Source organism: Mastomys coucha, unplaced genomic scaffold, assembly GCF_008632895.1.
Source record: "Mastomys coucha isolate ucsf_1 unplaced genomic scaffold, UCSF_Mcou_1 pScaffold15, whole genome shotgun sequence".
NCBI classification, from domain to species: Eukaryota; Metazoa; Chordata; class Mammalia; order Rodentia; family Muridae; genus Mastomys; species Mastomys coucha.
The window spans coordinates 144,030,848-144,055,092 of NW_022196897.1; the positions used below are offsets into that span (position 1 = coordinate 144,030,848).

Below are 24,245 nucleotides of genomic sequence, written 5' to 3' on the forward strand. Positions count from 1 at the left end.
TGGCCTCAAACTCAGAAATCCACCTGTCTCTGTTTCCCAAGTGCTGGGATTAAAGGCATGCGCCACCACTGCCTTACCCAGGAATTTCTTTTCTGGTCCAGTCTATTTGGAGTTCTGTAGGCTTCTTGTATGTTTATGGGCATCTCTTTCTTTAGGTTAGGGAAGTTTTCTTCCATAATTCTGTTGAAGATATTTACTAGCCCTTTAAGTTGGGGATCTTTACTCTCTTCTATATCTATTATCTTTAAGTTTGGTCTTCTCTTTGTGTCCTGAATTTCCTGGATGTTTTGGGTTAGGAGCTTTTTGCATTTTGCATTGTTTTTGACTGTTGTGTCAATGTTTTCTATGGTGTCTTCTGCCCCTGAGATTCTCTCTTCTATCTCTTGTATTCTGTTGCTGATGCTTGCATCTATGACTCCTGATTTCTTTCCTAGGTTTTTTCTATCTCCAGGGTTGTCTCCTTTTGTGATTTCTTTATTGTTTCTATTTCCATTTTTAGATCCTGGATGGTTTTGTTCAATTCCTTCACCTGTTTGTTTGTGTTTTTCTGTAATTCTTTAAGGGATTTTTGTGTTTCCTCTTTAAGGGCTTCTAGCTGTTTACCTGTGTTCTCCTGTATTTCTTTAAGGGAGTTATTTATGTCCTTTTTAAAGTCCTCTATCATCCTTATGAGATGTGATTTTATATCAGTCTTGCTTTTCTGGCATGTTGAAGTATCCAGGACTTGCGGTAGTAGGAGAACTGGGTTCTGATGATGCCACATAGCCTTGATTTCTGTTGCTTATGTTCTTGCCCTTGCCTCTCACCATCTGGTTATCTCTGGTGTTAGCTGGTCTTGCTGTCTCTGACTGTGGCTTATCCCTCCTGCAAGCCTGTGTGTCAGAACTCCTGAGAGACCAGTTCTCTACAGGAGGAATTTGGTATGGAGAGCTATGGCACAGGGTCAGCTCCATGATACAGATGAAAACTGGAAGGATCCTGTCGAGGCTGCTCCTTGGTTCCTGTGTCCTGATGGCTTTGTGCAGGTCTCTCTTGGGCCATGAATTTGAGCAGAAGTGGTAGTCTCACCTGTGCTCTCAGGTGTGTCAGCACTCTTGGGAGACCAGCTCTCTCCTGATGGGATTTGGGTATGGAGAGCTATGGCACAGGGTCAGCTCTGAGCGCAGATGGAAACCAGAAGCTCCCCTCCATCTCTTTAAGCTGGCTGCTTTGGTTTCTTTCATGTTCATCTAGAGGAAGTCAAAGTTACTAAGGCAGTAACTTCCTTCATTTGGCATATCTTTGAGGCTCATTGAATAGTAGGTGTTCCTGGTGTCATGCCCATAGCTTTTCTGGTATTAAATGTTAAGGAGGAGGCAGAGTTGATGGGCAGTGAGTCCCTGAAGGAGATCGAGGTGATAAGGAAAAGCTTTGTACTGTGGGAATTTTCAAGCCCCCCTTGCTTTGGGTTTCTATTCTGCCTCCACTGGAAAGCCTTGTCCCAACCCCTGATTGAAATGCCGATCTCACACCCAAAGCCCCACTTGTTCCTCTACTAATCTTCAGCTGATGAATAACCCAGCACTATGTATGACACCTTCCTACTAAGAATACAGACTTGGAGGCCAAGGGTGATTGTTGTCTTGTCTCCTGATGTGTGAGAACCAGTGCAGGTGGAAAGAGCTTAGGGATTTTCTAGGTGATTGAAAGGCCATGCACTGAGAATTGGAAAACTCATTGGGGTGAACTTGTTCACATAAGAGAGAGGGGCTGGTTACAGGGGCTGAGATTGCCTCTTGAGATTGCATGGGAGCAGGGATGTGAGTTAGTAGCTGGGGAGTGCTAGCTGGTAGGGAGACAGGGAAAGCTTGGGGGACTCTCAGAAACTGGGTGTTTGAATGAGTCAGCCAGGTATGCAAGGTTCTCCAGCCCCAGTGGAGGACTAGTCTCAGAAGCTCACCAAGGCCAGGGAAGGCAGACCAAAACACAGCCACTGTTGGCCCCAGGTTCCCAAGCTCTGCTTCTATATTTGGACTGCATCTTTTTTGTAGTGCCTACCCCCCTTTATAATTGAAATGATTTTTTTCCTACAATATATTCTGATCACAATTTCCCATCCCTCATGTCCTCTAAGGGCCTCCCCAAGTCTCCACCAATCAACTCCACACTTTCTTTTTCTATTTTGAAAGCAAGCAGGCAAATAAAAGAACAAATAAACCAGAATTTAAACAAAAACAAAACAGACACACAAAAACCTATTAAAAAAAAAAACAGAAACTCAGAAACCATAATATATAAACGAAGACCAGTAAGATAGATAAAAGTTACCCAAACGAAGCATTTCAAGACAGAAAGCATCTCCTAAAGTACCATTAAATATGTTTTGTGTGAGCCATCTACTGCTGTGCATGAGGCCTGCCCTTAAACATGGTTTGGTTTGTATGTCCAGTGCGATTCCATTGGAGAAACTAATTTTTTCTCTGCAAACATTTGACTCTTGGAGGTACTTAGGCATCGGGGCTCTTGTCTACTTCCTCTCAGTACTGGGACCCCATCTGGTATCGACCTGTGTAGGTTCAGTGCATGTCTCTCTGAGTTCATATGTGCATGGATCCTTTTATGTTTGGAAGACACTGTTTCATTTGGTGTCCTCCATCCTCACTGGCTCTCTGAGACCTGAGGGAAGGGATTAGATGAAGATGTCCCGTTTAAACCTGGGTGTTCCAAAGTCTCTCACTCTCGGTACATTGTCCAGTTGTGGGTCTGTGTAAGTTCTCCTACAGGAGGAAGCTTCGGTGATGATGGCTGAGCAAGACTCTTATCTCTTTTCCAGCCCAGTGTGGCTTTATGTAATTCTTGAATGAATAAACAAGCTATGTTTCTGGGTTGCAATTACTTGTATGAATGATCTTGTTTCCTTATACAAGTTCTTGAAGGTGAGAATTGACTTTTTAAAAAAATCTTTTCTCTTAAAAATTGGTGCTTCTTGCCATTTTTTTTTTTTTTTGCCATAGGTACTTTGGTATCTTAATTACTACTAATAAAGAGATCAGTAGTTAAGTACTAACCAAGCTGAAAGCAGCCACACTCAAGCTTATTCTCAGGCAGCACTGCCACTCTGGATCACTGCATTGGTCCCCTGCCTTCTGGCACAGTCCCTTGTCCCACCTTGTCTTGTTCACCCCCTCCGAAGTATGTGTTGTTCTCTAACCCTGATGCAAAGCATGATCTTTGGCATAGGTCCCAGTTGGGGAACCCTCAGCAGTTCATTTCCTAGTGTTCATAGAGGCCAGAAAGGACCAGATGGCTGTTCTATGCTAGAGAGTCCTAAATTCCAGCGCCTTGAAAAATGCTGAGGGCTCTCAGATTTGTGTCACCAAATTGTCTGGGTAACTGCTGGCAGCTCTTGGTGTCTTGTTTTAAAGCATCAACCTGCTATTTTCACCCAAGAGGCCTTACTTATTTTTAATATTTTAATTTAATTTAATTTTAATTTAATTTTAATATTATCTTACTTATTTTAAATATTTATGGGTATGTGTGTACCTGCATGAATTTATATCTACCACATACATGTATGGAGGTGTCAAGATTGCATTGGACCCTCTGGATTGTGAGCTACCTGATGTGGGTGCTGGGAACCCATGTTCTCTACAACAGCAATAAGTGCTCTTAACCACTAAGCCATCTCTTCAGCCCCCAAAAGACCTTTTAAAGCAAGATGCATGTGTTTACATTTCTGCCACCACCACACAGTTGCAGCACTGTGTGGATCTAAGTTCTTCCTGTCTTTGCTCGTTTGCTACACCAGCCTTGGTTTACCAGTTCTTTCCAAGGACAACCTTTCTTACACTTCAGGGTCTGTTCTTTTTTTCCCCCAGGCGCGTAGGTGACGAGCCATTATTTGGACATGAAATCAATCTGGTCCATGATGACCAACACTATGTGTTGACTATGTGTTGAAAATACAACACATAGTAAGAAAAGGCTATTTTATTTTCTCCTTTCCTTTTATGTTTGGATCTTGCTATGTAACCTAGGCTGACTGGAGTTGATGGCAGCTCTCCTATGAGTGTGAGCCCACCAGACGTGGTGCTGCGGCCTGTTTGTTTTCACAAACTGTTTCCACCGAGGGTCATGTGTACGTACATTTGAAAGGCCCTGCTTTTTGCAAGTGTGGGAGGCAAGCTTGTTCGCAGGTTCTAGGCTCTCTTTCTCTGGTGAACAGGGTCGTACAGATCAGTTTCTGAGACTACATTCTGAAGCTCTCACAAAACTTCTGTCTTCCCTCAGTCTCTGTACACCTAAGACATGAGTGTTTCTTCCAAACAGTAGGGAAAGTATTCTTAATGTAGTAATATAAGCAGACACACTTCATCTTCTCAGAAGCAAGAGAAGTCATTTCATAGATGACTCTAAGTACCTTTCTGCTGGTTTTGTTTGGAGAGCTTTTGCTGGAAGCTCTTCAGCCTGCCAGCTTCTCCCCGCCCCACAGTCTTATACTCACTTCAGGCAGTTCAGAAATGCATTTTCTTGATAGAGTTGGTGCCTCTTGGCTAGCCAGCACTGTTGGTTCACAGGTTCTGGTTTATTCTTGGACTCTGAACCTTCTCTCAGGAATGTTTGCAATCATACCTATGTGATTTGTATGTTGTCTCTGTTTTCTGCTCTTATTTGTACTCAGACAAAGAGGCAGCTGAACGTCTTTCAAAAACAGTAGATGAAGCATGTCTGTTACTAGCGGAATATAACGGGCGCCTGGCAGCGGAACTGGAAGACCGACGCCAGCTGGCTCGGATGCTGGTGGAATACACCCAGAACCAGAAAGAGGTTTTGTCAGAAAAAGAGAAAAAGCTAGAAGTGAGTACATTGCAGGGCAGATCTGACTGCCTGAACCCCTCTTTCCTACATCCCATGTTATTCCTGGATCAACCTTTTTATCTTCTGAAAACAGATGAGATGGGAGCATTCATCCAGGAACCATAATTACCAGAGCCTCATTAGAAGTTAAAGTCATGTTTTTATATGCCCAAGAAAGAAAACTCATATTGTGAAAACAGGGGCCTTTTAGTCATTGCATTTAGGATCTTAAAATTGCTCCAGTGTAGGGTTACAGTGAAGAAATTGTAAATGGAGGTATGTAAGGGTTAGCAAAACCAAAGGGTACTTAATTGGCTGCATTTGGGAGTCTGAGTTGTTTTGACGTTTATTCTGGCATATGCACATGCTAAGGCCAGTAAGTCACCTGCCTGCAAGCCCTACCTGTACATGTTTTAAAAGTTTAATCTTGCTTGTGTAGCCTGGCTCAAATGGTGGGTAGGAGCCCATTTTTCTTGAGTTGAGGGCATGTTCTGTTTCTCAGTGTGTCCAGCAAGGAGGGGTTTAGAGTCGTCATCCCCTCACTGTCTGCCTTCTTGATTCAGCTTAACTCCTTGTTCCAGGGGAGCAGAGCCAGCAGTGTGGCTGTCTAGGGCTTCCTATCCCACTTGTTAGACTGTATTTCTTAGCTTCATCTTAGTTTCTTCTCTTTGTGTAAAAGGTACATGGAAAAGACTAGAAGGGAGGAGTAGGGAGAATGTCATAATGACTACAGGAAACACCTCGAAGAGCCCCCTCAGTAGATGAGGGAGTGGAAGGCAGCCCTTCTTCCAGTGGGGAAAGTTTTATGGCACAGTGGGAAGGAATACTAAGTAGAGCTCCAGTGATATGCATTTGCCATTCTATAGTCAGCTGACTGGAGAGGCAGGGCCATATCCTTCCTACAATGATTATGGGAGTTGTAATGGCTAGAGGTGCGGGGGACTTCAAATGCCTGGCCAGCTTGAGTATAGCAGATAGGAGACAGCTGAACAGTAGTGTGGCTTTCATGTGGATTCAGCACTGACCACAAGTCCTAAAGGGAACTTCATCAGCAGGAACAGACGGCCATTTATCTGCCGCGCTCATCTTTCACTGAGGAAGCATTTTCACTGTACCCTGGGACTAATAAGAGATTGTAATTAATGATTCTGGTTGTAAGTCATTGTGCCATCTGTTGAACTGCCCCTTGGCGACACATTAAGGGCTTTTTCTGATCTGTCAGACATTGATTATCATGAGCAGCTGTTGTTGGGTGGAACATGGCAAGCCACCATAGAGGACAGTCTTTCAGAAGGAGACTGTTGTAGAGCCAGTTAACTCTTTGTTCTGTTTCTTCCCCATTTATAATTAGCTATCTGTTGGATGGGGGGTGGGCTAGGGCTTTTGCAGAATAGGTAGCTTTCTGGGTACCCCAAGAAGTTATGAGACACAGAAGATCAGAGGTCAGTCATTCTGTAGCATTGGCAGCTCCGTTGTTGCTAGTTCACCGAATGGCATGCCATTGGAACCCAGAACTTGAAGATGGAGGAGGAAGATCCTGGCACTGCAAGGCAGTCAGAGCTCAGGGTTCTTGTCCCAAACCATATCAACCAGCTGGCTGGGCTGGACCATTCATTGTGAAAATAAAATGGAGTTTGCTGCAATTTAAAAAGCAAATGACTAGGTAAAATATAAAAGGCTGAGGGATGGCATTAGCTCTTTATCCGTGCAGACATGAACAGTCTGCTCTTCTGAATTTAAGATCTCCTCTTACCCCTTATAGTAGACAGATCTTCTTCTATCCTGTCCCGATGGCGATGATAATACCTAGTGTCCAGTCTGAGTGAAGGCTCGGTGCCGCATAGCCCCCCACCTTCCTTCCATAGCACAGTCAGTCCATGGCACTGCCTAATCGGAAGGCTGATTAAATCTGTTTGGACACCTTTCATTGCCTTCAGAGTGTAAATGCCACAGATGATGGACTCCTAGACATAGACTTGTTTTGTTGGGAATCTCTCTCCACAAGTCTAACTAGCTAACAGTCAGGTTTTTCTGTATTTATTCTTTTAGCTTTGTATTTTCCTTCAGATAGCAAACATCTCTCTCTTTCATTGAGAACTTTATGTTGGGTTTCTAATGGTTTCTGACCTTGGGGGGGGTGGGGCACTAGATCTGAGTCTAGAGGGGAGGAGGACCCATTCTGGCTCACAGAAGGAAATTGCATAGTCTGTGTCAACACCATAGATGAACATGAAACCAGACAGCTAATGGAGTCAAGACAATCGACAGTTCTGGTTGTGGTTTAAGATAATCCCCTCTGAGAGTAAAGCCTTTTTGTAAAAGGAACTGGTGATTGAAGAAGAGAAATGTGTGTATAAGAAGGGAGCAGCCGAAGGCCTGGACAGTTTGTATGGACCTAGGCACTGGGAGACCCTGTGGGGAACTGGGGTCTCATCTGCAGCGAATAACCAAGTCACCTGTTTACCCACGGACACGTGCAAAGATGGTTTCAATCTGCTGTTCAGCTGGAGGTGCAGTTCAGGAGCAAGGCTTTCCCTGAAGGACAGAAGCCTGCATCCTTCCCTCCATGACTTGCTCTCCAGAGAGAGAACTGCAGCAAGCAAAGACTTAATGGAGGGTATGGAAAGGTTTAGAGGAAGGAGAATCTTATAGCTCACCATGTTTATGTTGAAACAGACCAAGAAAAATGTATTAATAACATTAATTTGACCATATGTTTATTAATAATAATGCATAGTGTCAGATGCACAAGTTCTTTCTGAATACCAGATGCCTCCAGCTAGCCTCTTAAAGTCTGTTGGGCATTGTGCTCTTTGACTGGTCATAGCGCTAGGGAGATATTTGTTCCTCAGAAAATGCTTGCTCTTGACTCAGATCTCTTAGGGTAAGTCACCTTTTCCTATGAAGAAAGCTGTTTCTAGGTCCATTAAGTGGTGTGAGAGATTTGATTTCATATCTCTGCAGAGAAAGTATTAGTAAAGGTGACTGTGGAAGAAAATCATACAGTTTCCCCTCTGTGCCCCCTTTTTCCTTTAAGTAGAATTAGAATTCATTTAGAAATGATGCCTTTCATTTTTATGCTTCTGAGTGTCATGGTTGGCACTACTGTACCCTAAACTACAAGCAAGGTCAAAGTGGAAGCTGATGAAAATCTGTGATGCTTTGTGTCATAAACAGAGGAAACCTAGCAATGGATAAGAAGACTGTGGAAGGGACCAGTGTTACTAACAACTTAGGGGTCATGCTACAGTGTGGGGCCTAAGGCAAGGTAGACTGAAAAGGGTAAAAGCCAAAGGTACTAGAACCGCTCTCAGACGCCACTGTCAGAACAAGGGGCGCTGGCTCAGGTCAAGCAGGTGCTTAGCTCACAAGTCTTAGTCTGAGCAGGTTGATCATCAGCTATCAGGATGGGGTGGGGGGGGAAAGTGGAGGAGAGAAGCTGCTTGTACAAGCTTTAAAGTAAAACAAAGCAAGAGGTCAGGTGCCTGCAGTCTCATCTCCTAGCACAGCAGCTTTGTGCATTTAATCATGGTGTGTGTCCATAATCTATAATGGATGGGGCTGGCTATGGTATACAAAGACTGCCATAAGGATAGAGCTCTAAATGAATTCCTGCCTAGAGATTTGTTTGTAAGTTGAGCATAAAGTAAACCATTTGCAAGAGCGCACATTTTAGTGACATTTAGTACTTCCTAGTACAGAGTGGCTTTCCTCTGTAAAGGTTCAAACATTTTCATCACTGCAGAGGGAAACCCTATCCTTCTTAGACAGTCACTCCCCGTTTCCATATACTAGTACTTTGTTCCTACTGAAAATAAAATGTTAGTGTAAATATTGATAATTATTGCAATAGTAGTAGCTAATACTTATTATATGGATCTGCCACAATTTGTTCATTATTATTGAATGGCATTTGAGTCACATCTACTTTTTGGTTACTGTGAACAATGAATAATGCTGCTATAGATAGTCACATATAAGCTTTTGTAGACATGTTCGTATCTCTTGGCTGTGTGTTAACTAGGGCTGAGGTTGCTAGATCAAAGAGTGATTCTGTATTTAACCTTTGACACCACATGCCAAACTGTTGCCCACTGTGGCTGCCTCATTTTCTGCTTCAGTTCTTCACATTGCTGCCAGTGTTTACCACTTCTTTCCCTTAACCACGCTGGGACTGTGAACTTGTACCTGTGCTGACTGATTGCTGTTTCGCAGAATAGCAGTAGTGATGAGCATCGTTGCCTAATCCAGGAGCTGTCCTTGTTGGAAGCATGTCTGCTCAAGTCCCTTTGTACACTCTCTCAAGTCGGGTTGTTTGTAGTTTGAGTCTATGTGTTCTTTATGTATTTGGATAGTTATGTTCTTACCAAACAAAATTTGCATGCATTTTTTTCCTACCATGAAAGTTATTTTTATTTTAATGAGTTTTAATTTTACTCTAATTTTTCCTGTTGATCTTATTTTGAGTGTTGCATCTAAGAAACCATTGGCCAATTCCAAGACATGAAGATTCCTCATTGTGTTTTTTAGGAGCTTTAGTGTCTGAGATCTTACATTTAAGTTGTCATCAATTCTGAGTTAGTTTTGTATATGGTGTGAAGAAGAGAATCAACTCTTGTTGAGTAAAGCTGTTCATTTGCCCAGCAGGATTTGTTGAAGTGACTGCTTTTTCCTCCAACTGAATGTATGACACCCTGACATCCTTGTCAGAAAATAATTGGCCATAGATGTGTGCATTCTCAGGTGTGTCATGCCCACTTGATGGCACCTCACTTTAGTTTCCAGCTCTGTAGGAAGTTTGAAAGTGAGAAGCACATGTCTTCAGTCTTTTTTCCCCCTATGTTGTTTTGTGTAAGAGCTCTTAAAATTCCATATGAAATTTAAGAATTTGCCATCACCTTTTCAATTTCTGCAAAAGAAAAAGCCATTTGAGTTTTACTAGTAGTTCCATTTAATCCTTATTGGTGGTAGGATCTTATTTCTTAGTCTCTGAATAAAAGCTAGATGGCCTTAAACTAAGCCTGTTTTAATCTCTGCAGCAGAATTTGAATAAACATAAACAGAGTGTCACTTACTGGTGTGTTTGGCATTGTGGAAGCCCCATCCAGGTACCGTAAGTCTCCTTGGTCACAGATTGAGAGTACAAATGTCACTTTTCGGCAGCCAGTTGTACTCGTCATCTCTAGAAGGAATGCATATATACCCTCTGCAAAATTACTAGGGTGCCCACATTACAAAGCAGAGTGACATAAATGCCAGGGTATCCATGTGACAGAATTATTGAGCTAAAGGAATTTTAGAGGTCGTGTGGTTTGCTTTTTGAATTGGTAAAGGAACTCAGACCCAGAGGAGGAAGCTAGCCACAGGGCAGGAATAGAATACAGGACACACATCTGGTAACTTTCTATTTAGGTTTGTAAGGTTTTGTTCTTGAAACTTCATGAGACAAACAGCAGGAGGACATCTTATTCTTCTACGAGAGTAGCTGGAGCTGAGTCCTTAGACAGTTCCCAAAGCATCCTGTTGTGGAATAAGATGATAGCTCATGCAGGGAGGTAGCAGGGACTGCAGGCAAACATTCCAGAGCATTCCAGAGTGTTTGAGAAGCTACCCTGCTCCTTGCTGCCCTCTGTTGCCTATGTACATGTGCTGGTGGCAAGGGAGAAATGACTTGATGAACTCGGGCTATTGCTGTTTCTCTGCACTTGTCACCTTTTCCTGGCCTGTAATGAATCCTTAAGAAGTTGACTTGAGACAACACAGCTGGGAGGGCAGAGTGATGTAGAATCCAGCAGTGCCGTGTGACTCTTTGTATTTCTGTGCACTGCAGGTTTTAACAGCTCGAGAAATTCTTTGGCTCCAGTCAAGGGACTTCTAACCCACACCGATGGCCTGTTGATTTTGGCAGCATCTCTTCTTCTTCAGGGTGCAGATGCTTAGAAACGGTTGTTTCAACAATGGGACAAACAGTAGGTGGAGATAGAGAGTTCCTTTGTCAGCTTTGGAATACATTCTTCCTCTTTTACACATGATCAAAACCAGTGTCTAATCTCACTGTCCCTTACAATAAATGTAAGCAATCATAAAATAATTAGTCTTGTCTTTTATAAAGGAATTAATCTCTAGGTTTATATGAGGAGCTCAAGGTCATAGTGTCAGTGTAAGATCTCCTGACCTTGGTGAATGTAACTAGACCTGCCTCACATGGCGTTTGTCAGGATAGTCAAGTGGCCCAAGATAAACATAAGCTGGCTCCTAATATCTGCCCTTGCAATGCACAGCTCTGACCTCACTAGACTAGCATTATCAGCTCTAAGGGCAGTTAGAACAGTTACTGAAGCAGGCGATTCTGCTGACTCCTGCCAGGTGATCATGGGATCTGGTACTTGGTACTTTCCATGGCAGGCTACGGCTTGCTCCTGCCTTGTCATCCCTACTTTGTTAGGGAAACCTCCCCCATCCCCATCCCATTCATGTTTTCCTCCAATCTGTGAGGACTTTTTGTTTGTTGGTATTTGAGGTTCCATGAGTGGCATGGGGTTGGACATTGGGGTATTGCATTCCTCTTGATCTTTTCTCTTGGCCAACTCTAATAGTTCAGGTCAGATTTGCGTCTAGCAAGGTGTGAGTGATGTGTGCGATGCATGTGGTGCTCAGGGCTGGAACCCAGGACTTCACTCATGCTTGGCAAATGCTGTGCCATTGAACTGCACCCCAGCCCATTATTGGCAGCCTTGAGCCCCCGCTCTGAGCAGTCCCCCCAGCCCCCGGAGATTCTGCCAGAGTAGGTGGCACATATAGTGTGTAGGTTGTGAACCAGCTCACCTCTCCCCCAATTCTTGCCTGCTCTTTAACCAGTCTTACTCTCCAAATAGTCTGTTCTTTCTTTTTTTCCTCTTTATAAAAATAATAAACCAGAGGAAACCCAGATAATATATATATAGAGAGAGAGAAAAAAATCATAATCTCATTAGATTATAACCTACAAAGAATTAGTTTTAATTTTGATCTATATCTTTCTGTTAAATTTAAAATGGAGAGCCAAGCATGATGGAACAGACCTGTAATTCCAACAGTGAGAAGGTTGAGGCAAGAGGATCGTGGGCTGTGTGTGGTGAGGCACATTTCTCCCCACAAAGAGAAATTTATGAAATAAGGGGTGATATGTAGAGTTTTTAAATCTTGGGTTTGTTTGTTTGTTTGTTTGTTTACTTTGTGTAATGACTTTCCTTGCTGAGAGAAGCTGTGAGCAGTTTGGATTCCTCCAGTCCCTTGTGAGCATCTCTCTCTTCATTCTGTCTCTCCATTTTATTCTGTACCTCCTCTTCTAACTCTGGTGTTCAGATGGTTTTCTTGTAGATTTCTAGAGCTGTTTCTATGTGTCTTTCTGCATACTGAAGGGTGTTGTTTCAGGGTCTTCCCCTACTCTGTACTCCTGTCTTAGGAGCTGTCGTTCTCTTCTGAAACTTACAAGATATAGCCCCCTCACCCCCAAGTTAAGGAGAGTGTTTGTTAAGGATTAATTAGGCAGAGTGGGCTGGCTTCTGGCTTTTAAATGATCTTGTTTGCATTAGTGACAGCTGTGGGAAATGGCAGATACTTAGAACACTGACTTGAGTGAGCATAATTTTAAGAGCAGGGTTCAGATGACAGACATTTGAGCTGTGGTAGCTAACTCTGTTTGCCCCAGTGGGTGCTATTTTAGTCTGTATGAATGCCCTGCTCTTAAGCTAGGCCTCTACTCTCACTTGAAGCTGGTGCTTTGGGAAAGGGGAAATTGTAGGATGCTTGTATGCTTTGCAGTCTAAAAGTTACATCTCTGTTTCTTTCTGTAATGCCAGGTGTACACAGCTATAATCCCTGAATTCAGAAGGCTGAGGCAGGAGGATTGTGAAAGGAGCTCAAGGCTAGCCCTTAAGCCTTAAGATGAGACTACCTTAAAAAAAAAAAAAAAAAAAAGGAATGGGGCAGATAACTCAGTGGTCACAAGTGTGTACTACTCTTGCAGAGCACCCATTTCATGACTCAGCACCTACACTGGGTTCACAACCACCTCCTGTTCTTTGAGAGAACTCAAATTCAGTTCCTAGCATCCACTGTCTGGCAGCTCATAACTGCCTGTGATGATAGCTCCAGCAGACACCAGTCTGGCTTCCCAGGGATACCTGCACCCCTCCCTGTCCCACCATATATATAATTTAAAAATAATAATTAAAATTTTAAATTAAATTAAAACCTGTCTGTAACTCCTGCTCTAGGGGATCTGATCCTCTCTTCTGTCTTCCATGGGCAACTACACTCATATACCTCCATCACCCACACACAAAAACTAATTTCATTTAGTTTTAAAACTAAATGAAATAGTTTAACAGAAGGAAGGGCTTAAAACAAGGCTGGAACTAGTCTTTTTGTGTAAGACAACCTCCTAGTTACTGCAAGGAGTGAAAATGAAACTTAAGATGGCTCCGTGTGCCATCAGGTACTAGCCAGGTCATTGTGGCTCCGCCTACCTCCTTGTTTATTCCTTTCATGTTTTGGGTCCTTCATCTTGAAGTATTATTTGAAAAGTGTGGCTAAGTTTCTTTTTTAAATTTAGCATACACAGTAACTTTGTAAATTTCAGCACAGCAAAATTACCCAGCAGGGAAGGCCTCTGAATACCCTTGCGACTAGCATAGTGGTCATGAGTGGGCAGGTCTGGTTCTCCATGCTGTCCCTGGTGGCTGCTTTGTTCACAGCATTTACTTCTAATGGACACAGCCTGGCGGGAGTTGTTTCCATAGAGTTAGACCTGCTCTGCTGTGATACTTTGGTGGGAGCTGCAGAGCTACATGGCCTCTTCCAGACCTTCCAGGGTCTTACCATTGTGGCTACTGTACCTTTTAGCTTTGATGTGTTTTATGTTGTTGTTAAATTTTATCTATTTATTATTTATGTCTGTTTTTATATATACATGTGTGTGTGTATGTGTGTGTTTGTGAGTTTATGTGCATGATATGTACGCAGTAGTCCTTGGAAGCCAAAAAGAGGGCATCAGATCTTAAGATCTGAAGTTCTAGGTGGTTGTGAGGCATTTGATGTGGGTACTAGGGACCAAACCCATGTCCTGAAAGAGCAGCAGTTCCTCTCAACTACTGGGCTGCTTCTCCAGTTATTTGATTTTTGTCATTTGTAAAGTAACAGCTTTAGTTCTGGGGTAGTTCTCAGCCTGTCCCATGACTCCACCTTCTGACCCTCTGTAGCATTTGATACTGTGTCTTCTCAGAACCTGTTGTTGCCACAATCTCCTAGTTGCTCTGTTGCATCTCTTGGTTTCTCAGATTGACCTGTGTTGTTTTGTATATGCTCAGCCCAGGGAGTGGCACTATTAGGAGGTATGACCTTTTGGGAGTAGGTGTGTCACTGTGGACCTGGGCTTTAAGACCCTCATCCTAGCTGTCTGAAAGCCAGTCTTCTAGCTGCCTTCAGAACAAGATGTAGATCTCTCAGCTCCTCCTATACCATACCTGCCTGGATGCTGCCATGCTTCCTGCCTTGATGATAATGGACTGAACCTCTGAGCCTGTAAGCCAGCCCCAGTTAAATGTTGTCCTTATAAGAATTGCTTTGGTTATGGTGTCTGTTCACAGCCATGGAAACCCTCTCTAAGCTACCTTCTTTAGCTCAGCAGTCAGGGCTAGCCATACCTGATGGAGTTACTTCCAAGCACGGCTAAGAGTCTTCTTTTTAGCAGGCACCTTCCTGTAGTCTGAGGCTGTGCCCATGTGGTCTGGGCTCACTTTGTAGACCAGTTCTTCCTCTCTCCAGGCCTAGAGGTGGATGATTTGGAATGTGGTGCAACTTAGTTGAAAAATTCTGCTTTTGCTTTTGTTTTTGTTTTTGCTTTCCCTTCCTAAATTTGGAGGTAGGCTTTAGAGACGAAAGGATGCCTCTAGTCAAAGAGCCTTTCATACACACTCAAGACAGTGTCTGGTAAATTTGCTTGACTTTAAGGACAGTCAAATAGTTTATGAGAAGAGAATTTTTGTATTTCATTAATAATTCTTTTTCTTCAAACCTACATGTCTCCTAACATATAAATCAGAAAGACTAAATAGTGCTCATAATGTAATAGTAACTAGGAGGGCTGGGTGTTCATTTTGCCTCAAATCTGTTCATTCATACCAGTTCTGTCCAAGCCACTTAGCCACCCACAGTACAGCCATGGTTTCTATTCCTGTTGCAGGCCTATTATATCAGGGGAAGATGGAGGCTAGCCTGAGCTACATAAAACCTTGTCTTTAAAAAAAATTGAGTATTTCGATTTTCCTGGTATTCTATATTGCGAAGGATCTCATTGCACAAGTACTTGGCGTTTCGAAGGAGCCGGGAGTCTTTTCAGTGCATTTTATAGATGTCTATTAAATTGTTGATGTGGGGCTTGTTTGTTTGTTTGCTTTTGGTTTGTTTTTACCTCTGAGAAACTGGAGGTTAAATGTGGGACCTTGAGTGTGACGCTCTACCACTGAGCTGTGTCTCCAGCTCTCCTTTTCTTTTCTTTTTTGTTTTGAAGCAGGGTTTTAACTAAGTTACCCAGGCTGGCCTTGAATTCCCTCTTCAATTGAGGCTAGCCTTAAACTCCTTTGTAGTTCAAACTGGCCTTGGACTTAGGATCCTGTTATTTCAGTCTCCCAAGTAGCTGGGATTACAGGCCTACCACTTCAAATTGTAAATGTCTTGGGGTTTTTTTTTTTTTTGTTTTGTTTTGTTTTTTTCACCACATTAAAATGATCAGGAATTGCCTAGTCTTAAAAGTAATTTTGTTTTTATCCTTTACAATGTTCTCAGTGTATGTATAGACACATAACTTTGTATTCTTGCCTTGTTTGTGAAAATCCCTGTCAGATTCATTTGTTGGGTTTTTTTTATTATTATTCTTTTCTTTTTTTATGGTTATGCATGTTTTGTCTCCATATACATCTGTGCATCGTGTTCATGCTTGGTGCCCACAGTGGCCAGAAGAGTGTGTCAGATTCCCTGGAATTGGAGTTACAGATGGTTGTGAGCATTATGTTGGTGCTAGGAATTGAACCCAGATCCTCAGAAAGAGAAGAGCAGCAGGTACTCTTAACCTCTAAGCCCTCTTTTGAGACCCAGGACTGGGGTTTTTGTTGTTGCAATAGAAACACTTGAGGGTCCCCAGAGGAAAAAGAAGGGCCTAGAAAAAGTTGATATGTGTTCCAGTGTTTGTCATGTGACATACGGATGGTGTCTGGTGGATGGACGGGTGCTCAGAGGACATTCCTCTGTGCTCATTTGCCCTTTGTTCTTTTGGAAGGTTCTGTGTGCGTGCTTATCAGTGTGCGTGCTCATCAATGGCTTTAGTGATAAAACTGACCCCCTCAGACGTGGGCGATGCAGCCACACTGTCTTCTTTTCCTTGTATCTTCTCCAGCATCTTATTCAGCAGCTCCAGCCCTGCTCTGATACCCAGAATGTATCATTTTGAAATGTGGTAGCTGCCCTGGAGCTGGCAGAGGGAGAGGGGACAGGTTAGTGATGATTTTTGTTCTACATGGGTCTGTGACAGAGAATTTAAACCAGCATTTACTCCAGTGTGAAGATAGATATAAGTGCTGTTCTTTCAGCTAGACAATGGTTGGACAGATGTGCTTGCTGAGGTTCTGATTGACAGAGCAGGCCCTGCGAGCATATGGAGGATGAGCCTTCGGGAGTCATGAGAGGGCTTGGGCTAGGTTAAACCATATCCAGGTCAAAGTTTACTTCCTTTTTTCTTTTTCCACTTCCTGGTGCTGGCATTGGAACTGAGGCCTTGTGCATGCTAGGCAGGTGTTCTCCTACAGAAGCATAAAGCCAGCTTCTCCATGTTACAAAGTAGCTCTTGTTTAGCGTGGTACCACCATTATTTAAAGCAAGGCCCTTCATGAACTGCATTGCACACGATTCTCACCTAGGAGGAGCCATGCCCTATGTCCCATAGCATAGCAAAATGTGATAAAGGAGAGAGCTGCTTTTCAGCATCCAGGCCACCCCAGTGTGAGTACTGATGTAAATACTCTAGCCAGGGAGACAATGGGTTTGAGAAAGCTTATATTTGGGTCAGCATATCTTACGTGAGTTGCTAGAGGAAACACAATTTTGTTTGTTTCAAAAATGAAATTCCCGTAGAAAGGTCACTGTACTGTCAGACCCTGTCATTTTTAACCCTCTTATCCCAGAGCTCATCTGCAGCATGTCAGGGCTGGCTCACTGCCCAGGCCATAAAAGGCAAAGAATGTGGAAGGCCCTGCTCCCTCAGTGCTTTGTTCCATGTGCCGTGGTGCCTGAGTTCGCAGTGTTCATCAGCACTGTAAGTGCACTTTCTCCTGTTTGCTGTGGCTGTGCAGCAAGACTCCACAGCTTTGCCAAGAGCATAAATCTGGACATTATCTCAGAACACACCTTAGGCTATCCTTTATTTTATTTTATTTTATTTTATTTTATTTTTTTACTTTTGTTTTGTTTTGTTTTGTTTTTTGAGACAGGGTTTCTCTGTGTAGCCCTGGCTGTCCTAGAACTCATTCTATAGATCAGGCTGGCCTTAAACTCAGAAATCCGCCTGCCTCTGCCTCCCAAGTACTGGGATTAAAGGCATACACCATCACTGCCTGACAGGCTATCGATATTTGAAACATTATTTGGCAGCCACAGAGACTCTAGAAGCTCATTACAGCCCCTGGATCTTGACTCTGGTGGTGGCAGAAGGTCAGATGTGATGTGACCTGTTTTAGGTTTCTACCCTGATGTTCAGTGGGCAGAACGGTGGCTGCAGCTAGGGGCTGAAGTATGCCTGAGTAGGATACTCAGGATGAAGTATGCAGGGCTCTTGAGTTTGTCTTGGCTTCTTAGGGAAGGCAGCAGTGAAGAACAAGAGCAACAAAGGCTTTATATTGTGCCTGGGAGGACAGCTGCCAGAGAGACCATAGCCACAAAGCACTGCCCAACAGCGTCCTGGGGTGTCCATGGTATGACTCCTAATCTGTTAAATGCATGGAGCATTTAGGGAGGCGTGAGTAGTAGACGCACATGCTTGAATCAGGAGCACACACAAGCGTAGGAGACTAAACAGATAACCTGTGGATTCTGTCCTTGTCCTGTTTGAGCAGCTTTTGGTATGCTCAAGAGACAGGAAAGCTGTACCCTTTGGGAATCAGAATGCTCCTAGTGGGCCTCCTCATAGGAAACTGGTCTGGGTGATAGTCACTGTTCTATCACTGTGAAGAGACGTCATGACCAAGGCAATGCTTAAAAGAGAAAGCTTTGAACTGGGGGTTTGCCTACAGTTTCAGAGGCTTAGTCCATTACATTATTATGGCAGCACACATGACACTAGAGCAGGTGCTAAGAGCTATATCCTAATCCATAGGCAGAGAGAACTGTGCCTAGCACGGGCTTTTGAAACCTCAAAGGCCACCCTCCTCTAGTAGTGCCACTCTCTAGTGACCAGGGACTGAAATATATGAGCCTGAGAGGGCCATTTTTATTCACATCACCGCAGGTCTCATTGTGGAGAGGGCAGGAGTTTTGAAGCGCACTGTTCTCCAAGGGAGCCTTTCAGCAACAGCTAGAGGACCACACACTGCCAAGAGGAAAGGCATGAGAGTCTGATTTTCCTGAGCTCTGCTTAAAACCAGAAAACTGGGAAGTTCTCTGGGGGCCGGAGTGGGGAGTACACTCTCCTACCTTGGGGAGTGTCAAAACAGAAAAGATTAGAAATGTGAGCTGAAGTTACACCAGGGCAGTTTTGCTTGGGCTTGTTCTTGAATGCTTTGATAGACTGTGACAGCATTTATAGTTGATTTCATTTGGAAAGCCTGACTCTTCAACAAGGGAAGAGGTAGAGTCTGCTCAGTGACCATAAAAGGGCTAGCTGCAGCTTGACCTGCTTCCCTGTCTGTCACTAAGCTGGCTTCTTCAGCTGCCCTGTGAGGCTCTTGTTCTAAGGCAGTCTTGACTTGGATTTAGGAACTCGGAGGCTGTGCCTGCTTGCCCTGTTAATTATTTAAACCTTTTGGCCTGCACAGGTTTCATTTGTCCTACTTTTAAGACAGGATCTCTCTGTGTAGCCCAGGTTGGCCTTGAATTTGTGATTTTCCTGCTTCAGCCCTCCCTCCAAGTGCTATGATTAGAAATTCGTTGTATCTAGAAAGAGACCGTTGGCCTGATGCCTTAGACAGGTGCTACGTAAGTATTGGTGCGGGCAGAGGCAAGGGCCTTGGCCTTGTAGAACCCAGGCTTAAATGTGGCTTCCATTTGCAGGAATGAAAGTGTTGCCTGAAGTCCAAGTCTGAGGAGGATTTCTATACCTGTGCTTGTTCTTTGTGTTGCTAATTTATCCCACTCCTGTGCTGGGCATTGTGGGATGGGACAGATGTGGAGTGAGGCACGCGTATCCAGAGCTTCCTGGTTTGATGGAAGAGTCACATTAATAGTTTTCCATAGGGGCTAGAGAGATGGCTCAGTGGGTAAGAGCACTGACTGCTCTTCTGAAGGTCCTGAGTTCAAATCCCAGCAACCATAGTGGCTCACAACCATCCGTAATGAGATCTGATGCCCTCTTCTGGTGTTTCTGGGACAGCTACAGTGTACCTACATGTAATAATGAATAAATATTTTAAAAAAAATAGTTTTCCATATAACCTCAAACTTGTCTCCTTGTGTGCAAGGTATTTGGCATGGAAGAACTGAGAAATTACTGCTGGGTATAGTGGTGTACACCTTTAATCCCAGTACTTGGGAGGCAGAGGTGTGTGGGTCTCTTGTGAGTTCCAGGACAGCCAGGGTTACATAGTGAGATTCTATCTCAGATCTCCCTAGTCCCCCAAAAGAACTGAGAATTAAAGAAAGGTCTTCATGCCAGGTGGTGGTGGAGGCAAACGACTTTAATCTCAGCACTCAGGAGGCAGAGGCAGGCAAATCTCTGTGAGTTCAAAGCCAGCCTAGTTTGCAGAGTTACAGGACAGACAGGGCTATACAGAGAAAATATGTAGAAGAACCAAAATGAAAGGGAGGGAGGGAAGGAAGGAAGGTGGGAAGATAGATAGGTAGGTAGGTCTGTCTGTCTGTCTTCATAGTAAAGGCTGTTTCTGTACTTCAGTCAGGGATGTAGGAAATGTGTCTTAAATAGGATGGAAGAGGCAGAAACATTGCTCGCCCTGGCCTCTGAGTCTTCCCAGTGCTTTGGGTGCACTCCTGTAAGAAAGTCTACGCAGCATGGGGCCAGCCTTGAGAACCTCAGACCTCACATAGCCCAGTGGTTTTTCATACAGATTTATTGGAAGTGTTTGTGAGCTAAGGACAGAAAAACCTGCCCCATTTCTGTCACTGGGAGTATAAACTAGAGGAATGTAGAAGTCCTAAGTAACTGAGGTTAACATAGAGCAGCTACTGGGATCTCTGGTCAACCATCAAGGGGTGGGGACTGGAGAGCAACAATGTGGGTGGACATCTGCTCTTTGGGCACTAAGTTGATTTTCTCAGGTAGGTGGAGCTCAGACAGAAGGTACAGGGGCAGAGCAGCCTTTACTAGGACCCAGGGAAGCAAGAGACCTCCAGTGCTTTGGGCTCTGACTCATGGTGATAACAGGCACTTTGTACCTTCTCAGTGGAGAGGGTACAGGGAGAGAAGACTCTAGGGTAGGCCGACAGCCTCCTAGAGAAATTAGCACGGAGATGTCAAGGACCACAGACCCAGGTGGTGTGGCAGGTGGGTGTTTTGAGCATGTAGAGAACTTTGTGAGTGAAAAGGTGTGCTTTTATCCCTCTTAATGCTGTGACCCTCAGTACAGGTTCTCTTCTTGTGGTGACCCCAACTTCAAAATTATTTTTGTTGCTACTTTTATAACTGTAGTTTTTATACTATTATGAATTATAGTCTAAATATTTTTAGAGATAGAGGTTTGCCAAGGGGGTCGCAATCCACAGGTTGAAAACTGTTGGTCTAGATGATGCTCTAAAAAATCTCGGCAGCATGTGATCACCTATGTATTTATACAGCTGTTGAGGACCAGTTAAAGATTTTTACTTCCCCACTCCATGTGCCGGGCTACATGTCCTTTCTCAGGCTCTCAGCATTATGGCAAACTGATTGTTTCTTCGATAAAGCTGCACCTTTGGGTGCTTGGCAGCTGCAGTGTGGTGCTAGTCCTGAGGAGCTCTGCTAGTCTGGTTGGGGATATGGAGCAAGTGGGTGGGACTAGCTGATTGGCACGGAGCAGCCCAGCAGTGTAACCCAGGCTCTCTTTTTCCTTTGTCTTTCTAGGAGTATAAACAGAAGCTTGCTCGAGTAACCCAGGTTCGCAAGGAACTCAAGTCCCACATTCAGAGCTTGCCCGACCTCTCACTGCTGCCTAATGTCACAGGGGGCCTGGCACCTCTGCCCTCTGCTGGTGACCTCTTTTCAACTGACTAGGACAGGTACCGTGCCCCAGGTTCCCATGTGTGCCAGAGAAAAGAAGCAAGTCACTGTTGGAGACAGTCCCCTGGCCCCGGCTCCATCATCTCTTCAGCCAGCATCTGCCTCAGTAATGAAGCGGGGACCTCTTGACTTCTCACTCTCCTCCGGCTCCCTCCTGAGCGTGGTTCTAAACCATGCAGATGGACGCAGTTTTGATTCGTGTTTGCTAGGAACACAGACTCTCCCTCCCACTCATGTCTCTTGCCACTGCTGCTTTTCCATCCTTCGCTCTCTTACACCCATAAGTCATGAAAATCATGTGTACTTCTGGAAGCTTTCGGGAGAAGCTTGCCTCACACGTCATGGAAGTCTGAGCTGGCCTTGACCAGGCTCAGAACAGGCTCCCAGTGAGAATTCAGGCTGCAAGGATTGTGCTTTCCTGGCTACCATCTGCTCACAAGGTCAGCAGCACAGCTTTGCCACAAAGAGTTTGCCAAATTGCCGATATTTCCCGACCTAAAAGTGTTGTCATGGTTAGATGTGTTTGTTTTGAGAGCATTCTAGAGAATCTAACAATAGGATTCGAAGCTGATCTAAGATATAAAGTTATAGCGCAGGTACAGAGTGGCAGGGATCACAAGTCATTTGCCTGGCTTCTCACTTTTGACAGCCTTCCCTGCCACACTTCTCCAGGGTCCCCAGTTTCAGAGCTCCTTCCTAAAGCAGGACCCTCTGTCCCCTGGGGCTGGGAAGGGAGCTGTTCGGATAGCACACCCAGGCTGCTAAGCTCCACAGCCGGAGGCTGGGCTTGCACCCTGGAGCTTACAGTAACACACCGTGTGGACACATCCACAGTATGGTGACTGAACTTGAGCATCTCTATAGGACACTGAGCGAGCCAGGCAGTTCCTGCCACTATATGCATCCATGCTCCCATGAAAAGAGAGTACTCATAAAGAATTCACCTCCAGCAGAGGAAGGGAGTGGAGGGAGATTAATTTGGGGTTTAATATCATTATCATGCCAGCTGACATTATAACTGAATGATGTAGTTACGATTTTTACGTCTAGTAAAGAGTGGGCCTGGACCTGGAAATGATTGTAATCTGGCAGGCTTATTTTTGACATTGGAAAGGGCAGAAACCATTTTGTCCTACTAGTGTAATAGGAATTGTCGCCCAGAGCTGAAGTCCAAAGCCGTGAGAAGGAATTCAGTGGAGGGCCTTGAGAAGCTTCATTACTTTAAGTTGCTGTTTTCAGAATCACCAAAAAAGAAAAAAAAAAAAAAGCACACATTGTTTTTTTACATGTTAAAGCAAACCTGTGTGTCACAAAGTAGGCAGGCTTTGGTCTACGAAGCTGCCCCACCTGCTGTGCGGTGAGACTCTCCACTATGTCCCCTGGCCTTTGTGGAAGCTGTTGTTCACATCTGAATGCAGACTGCTTTTTGCTTGTTCACTCTGCCGTTTCTGTCAGCATTGTTTTCTCCAGAGGCTACAGGACAGCACTAACTCGAGAAATCCCCTTCTCTGCTGCGTAACACCTCCCCACACGCCACGCCACTTTACTGTCACATGCACACACCACTCTGAACACCTCCCCCAGACACTGCTTTCCCAGGAAACAGACCAAAAGACAGCTCTGCTCCGATGACAGCTTAGTGGGGTCAGCTCAATGCTGCTTTATTCTTTGGAGTCTCTGACCAGCAATCAGTGCTTAACCCTTACATCAGGATCACGACGTGACCAGTAGCAATTATGTAAATGAGTTGGCTCTTAGCACCGCTTGCCTGCAGACTTCTTGTGAGGAACTTAGTTTTGTTTTAATGAAATGCTTCAGTTTTTTAATCTTCTTGTTGTGTACCCTCCCCCTCCCCTGCCCTCAGTCTCCCAACTGTGCTTACTTCCCTCGTTTAACTTAAGTGAAACTTTTGTCCCTGAGAGTTGATCTGGAGGGTGGGGTGGGCGACTTCTGGTTTTGTGTTTCTTTAGGGCATCCATAGGCCTCAAGGATCTTTCCTTTAGGGTCATATTCCTCAGAAAGTCTTCAGTTGTTCTTTGTTTTTGTTTTGTTTTTCTTAAAGGATATTTTTAAAGCTTAAATTTGTATATTAATTTAGGACTTTATTTAGAAGTATAGGCTGTCATTGGTGGCAGCAGTATATTCTGAAATGTCTCATAGATATATATTTTTGAATAAAGATGGTGTTGTTGAACAACATTCTGTGATGTTTCTTCTCCCTGCCTTGTGCAGTGATGAGTGACCATCAGTGGAGAGCGCCCTTGGGGCTGCTAGTGATATGTATGTGAGACAATAGGATGAACTTACTCTCCAAGCCTTTCTTGGAGCTTGATTGACCAGTTAGCAGTCCACACTGCAGCAGAGAGTGCCAATTGGGTTTCATCCTTGTGCAGGGTGAAGACTGGCTGGGATGGGGGGACTGGTGATGTCCCCCAAACACACAGAGGATAGCTTGGGAGGTCTTTGGTTGCAGTGTTTTCAGTCACACCACCAGGCCTCGTGGGAATTGTTTGATTTGCAGTATGGTGAAGCTGCTTTTGGAAAAATGGAAAATAAAAACATCATCTTTTTAAAGTGTTTTCATGGATTTCTGTTCTCCTGGTATTGACATCCAATGGAAGACCCCATGACTTGAGTATTGTTGGTTAAAACCCAAAGTAATGGAGGAAGGCCCTGGAGTCAGGGTCCTCTGAAACAACTGATGTATTTGGAAATAAGCTGTGGTGGCGCTACCTCCCAGCTGCGGCTACCCGTTTGTCATGATGTGAGGGACCAAGACCACCTGCAGCTGAAGTCCAAGTTCTCTATCAGAAAGGTATGTGGTTTTGTCTGCTTGTATGTATGTGCCTCAGGTACATGCCTGGTGCCGGGAGAGGCCAGAAGGTAGCATTGGCTCCCTTGGAACTAGAATTGCAGGTGGTTGGTTGTGTGCTGGGGATCAAAACTGGGT

General features: G+C 44.2%; 1 protein-coding gene across 3 annotated transcripts in view; it reads left to right on the forward strand.

Annotated features, from left to right (window-relative positions):
• The window catches only part of Rprd1b (regulation of nuclear pre-mRNA domain containing 1B), a 47,644-nt gene extending 24,152 nt beyond the window's left edge, over nt 1–23,492 (forward strand). For 2 of the 3 annotated variants that reach the window (XM_031372573.1, XM_031372574.1), the window contains exons 6-7: nt 4,664–4,839; nt 21,140–23,492. In XM_031372573.1, the coding sequence (XP_031228433.1) occupies nt 4,664–4,839; nt 21,140–21,289 (326 nt within the window). In that variant the 3' untranslated portion in view covers nt 21,290–23,492. Of the gene's footprint in view, nt 1–4,663; nt 4,840–10,669; nt 10,809–21,139 lie in introns of all 3 variants that reach the window. The other variant, XR_004118999.1, reaches the window with a different exon arrangement.
• The last annotated feature ends 753 nt before the right edge of the window (nt 23,493–24,245 follow it).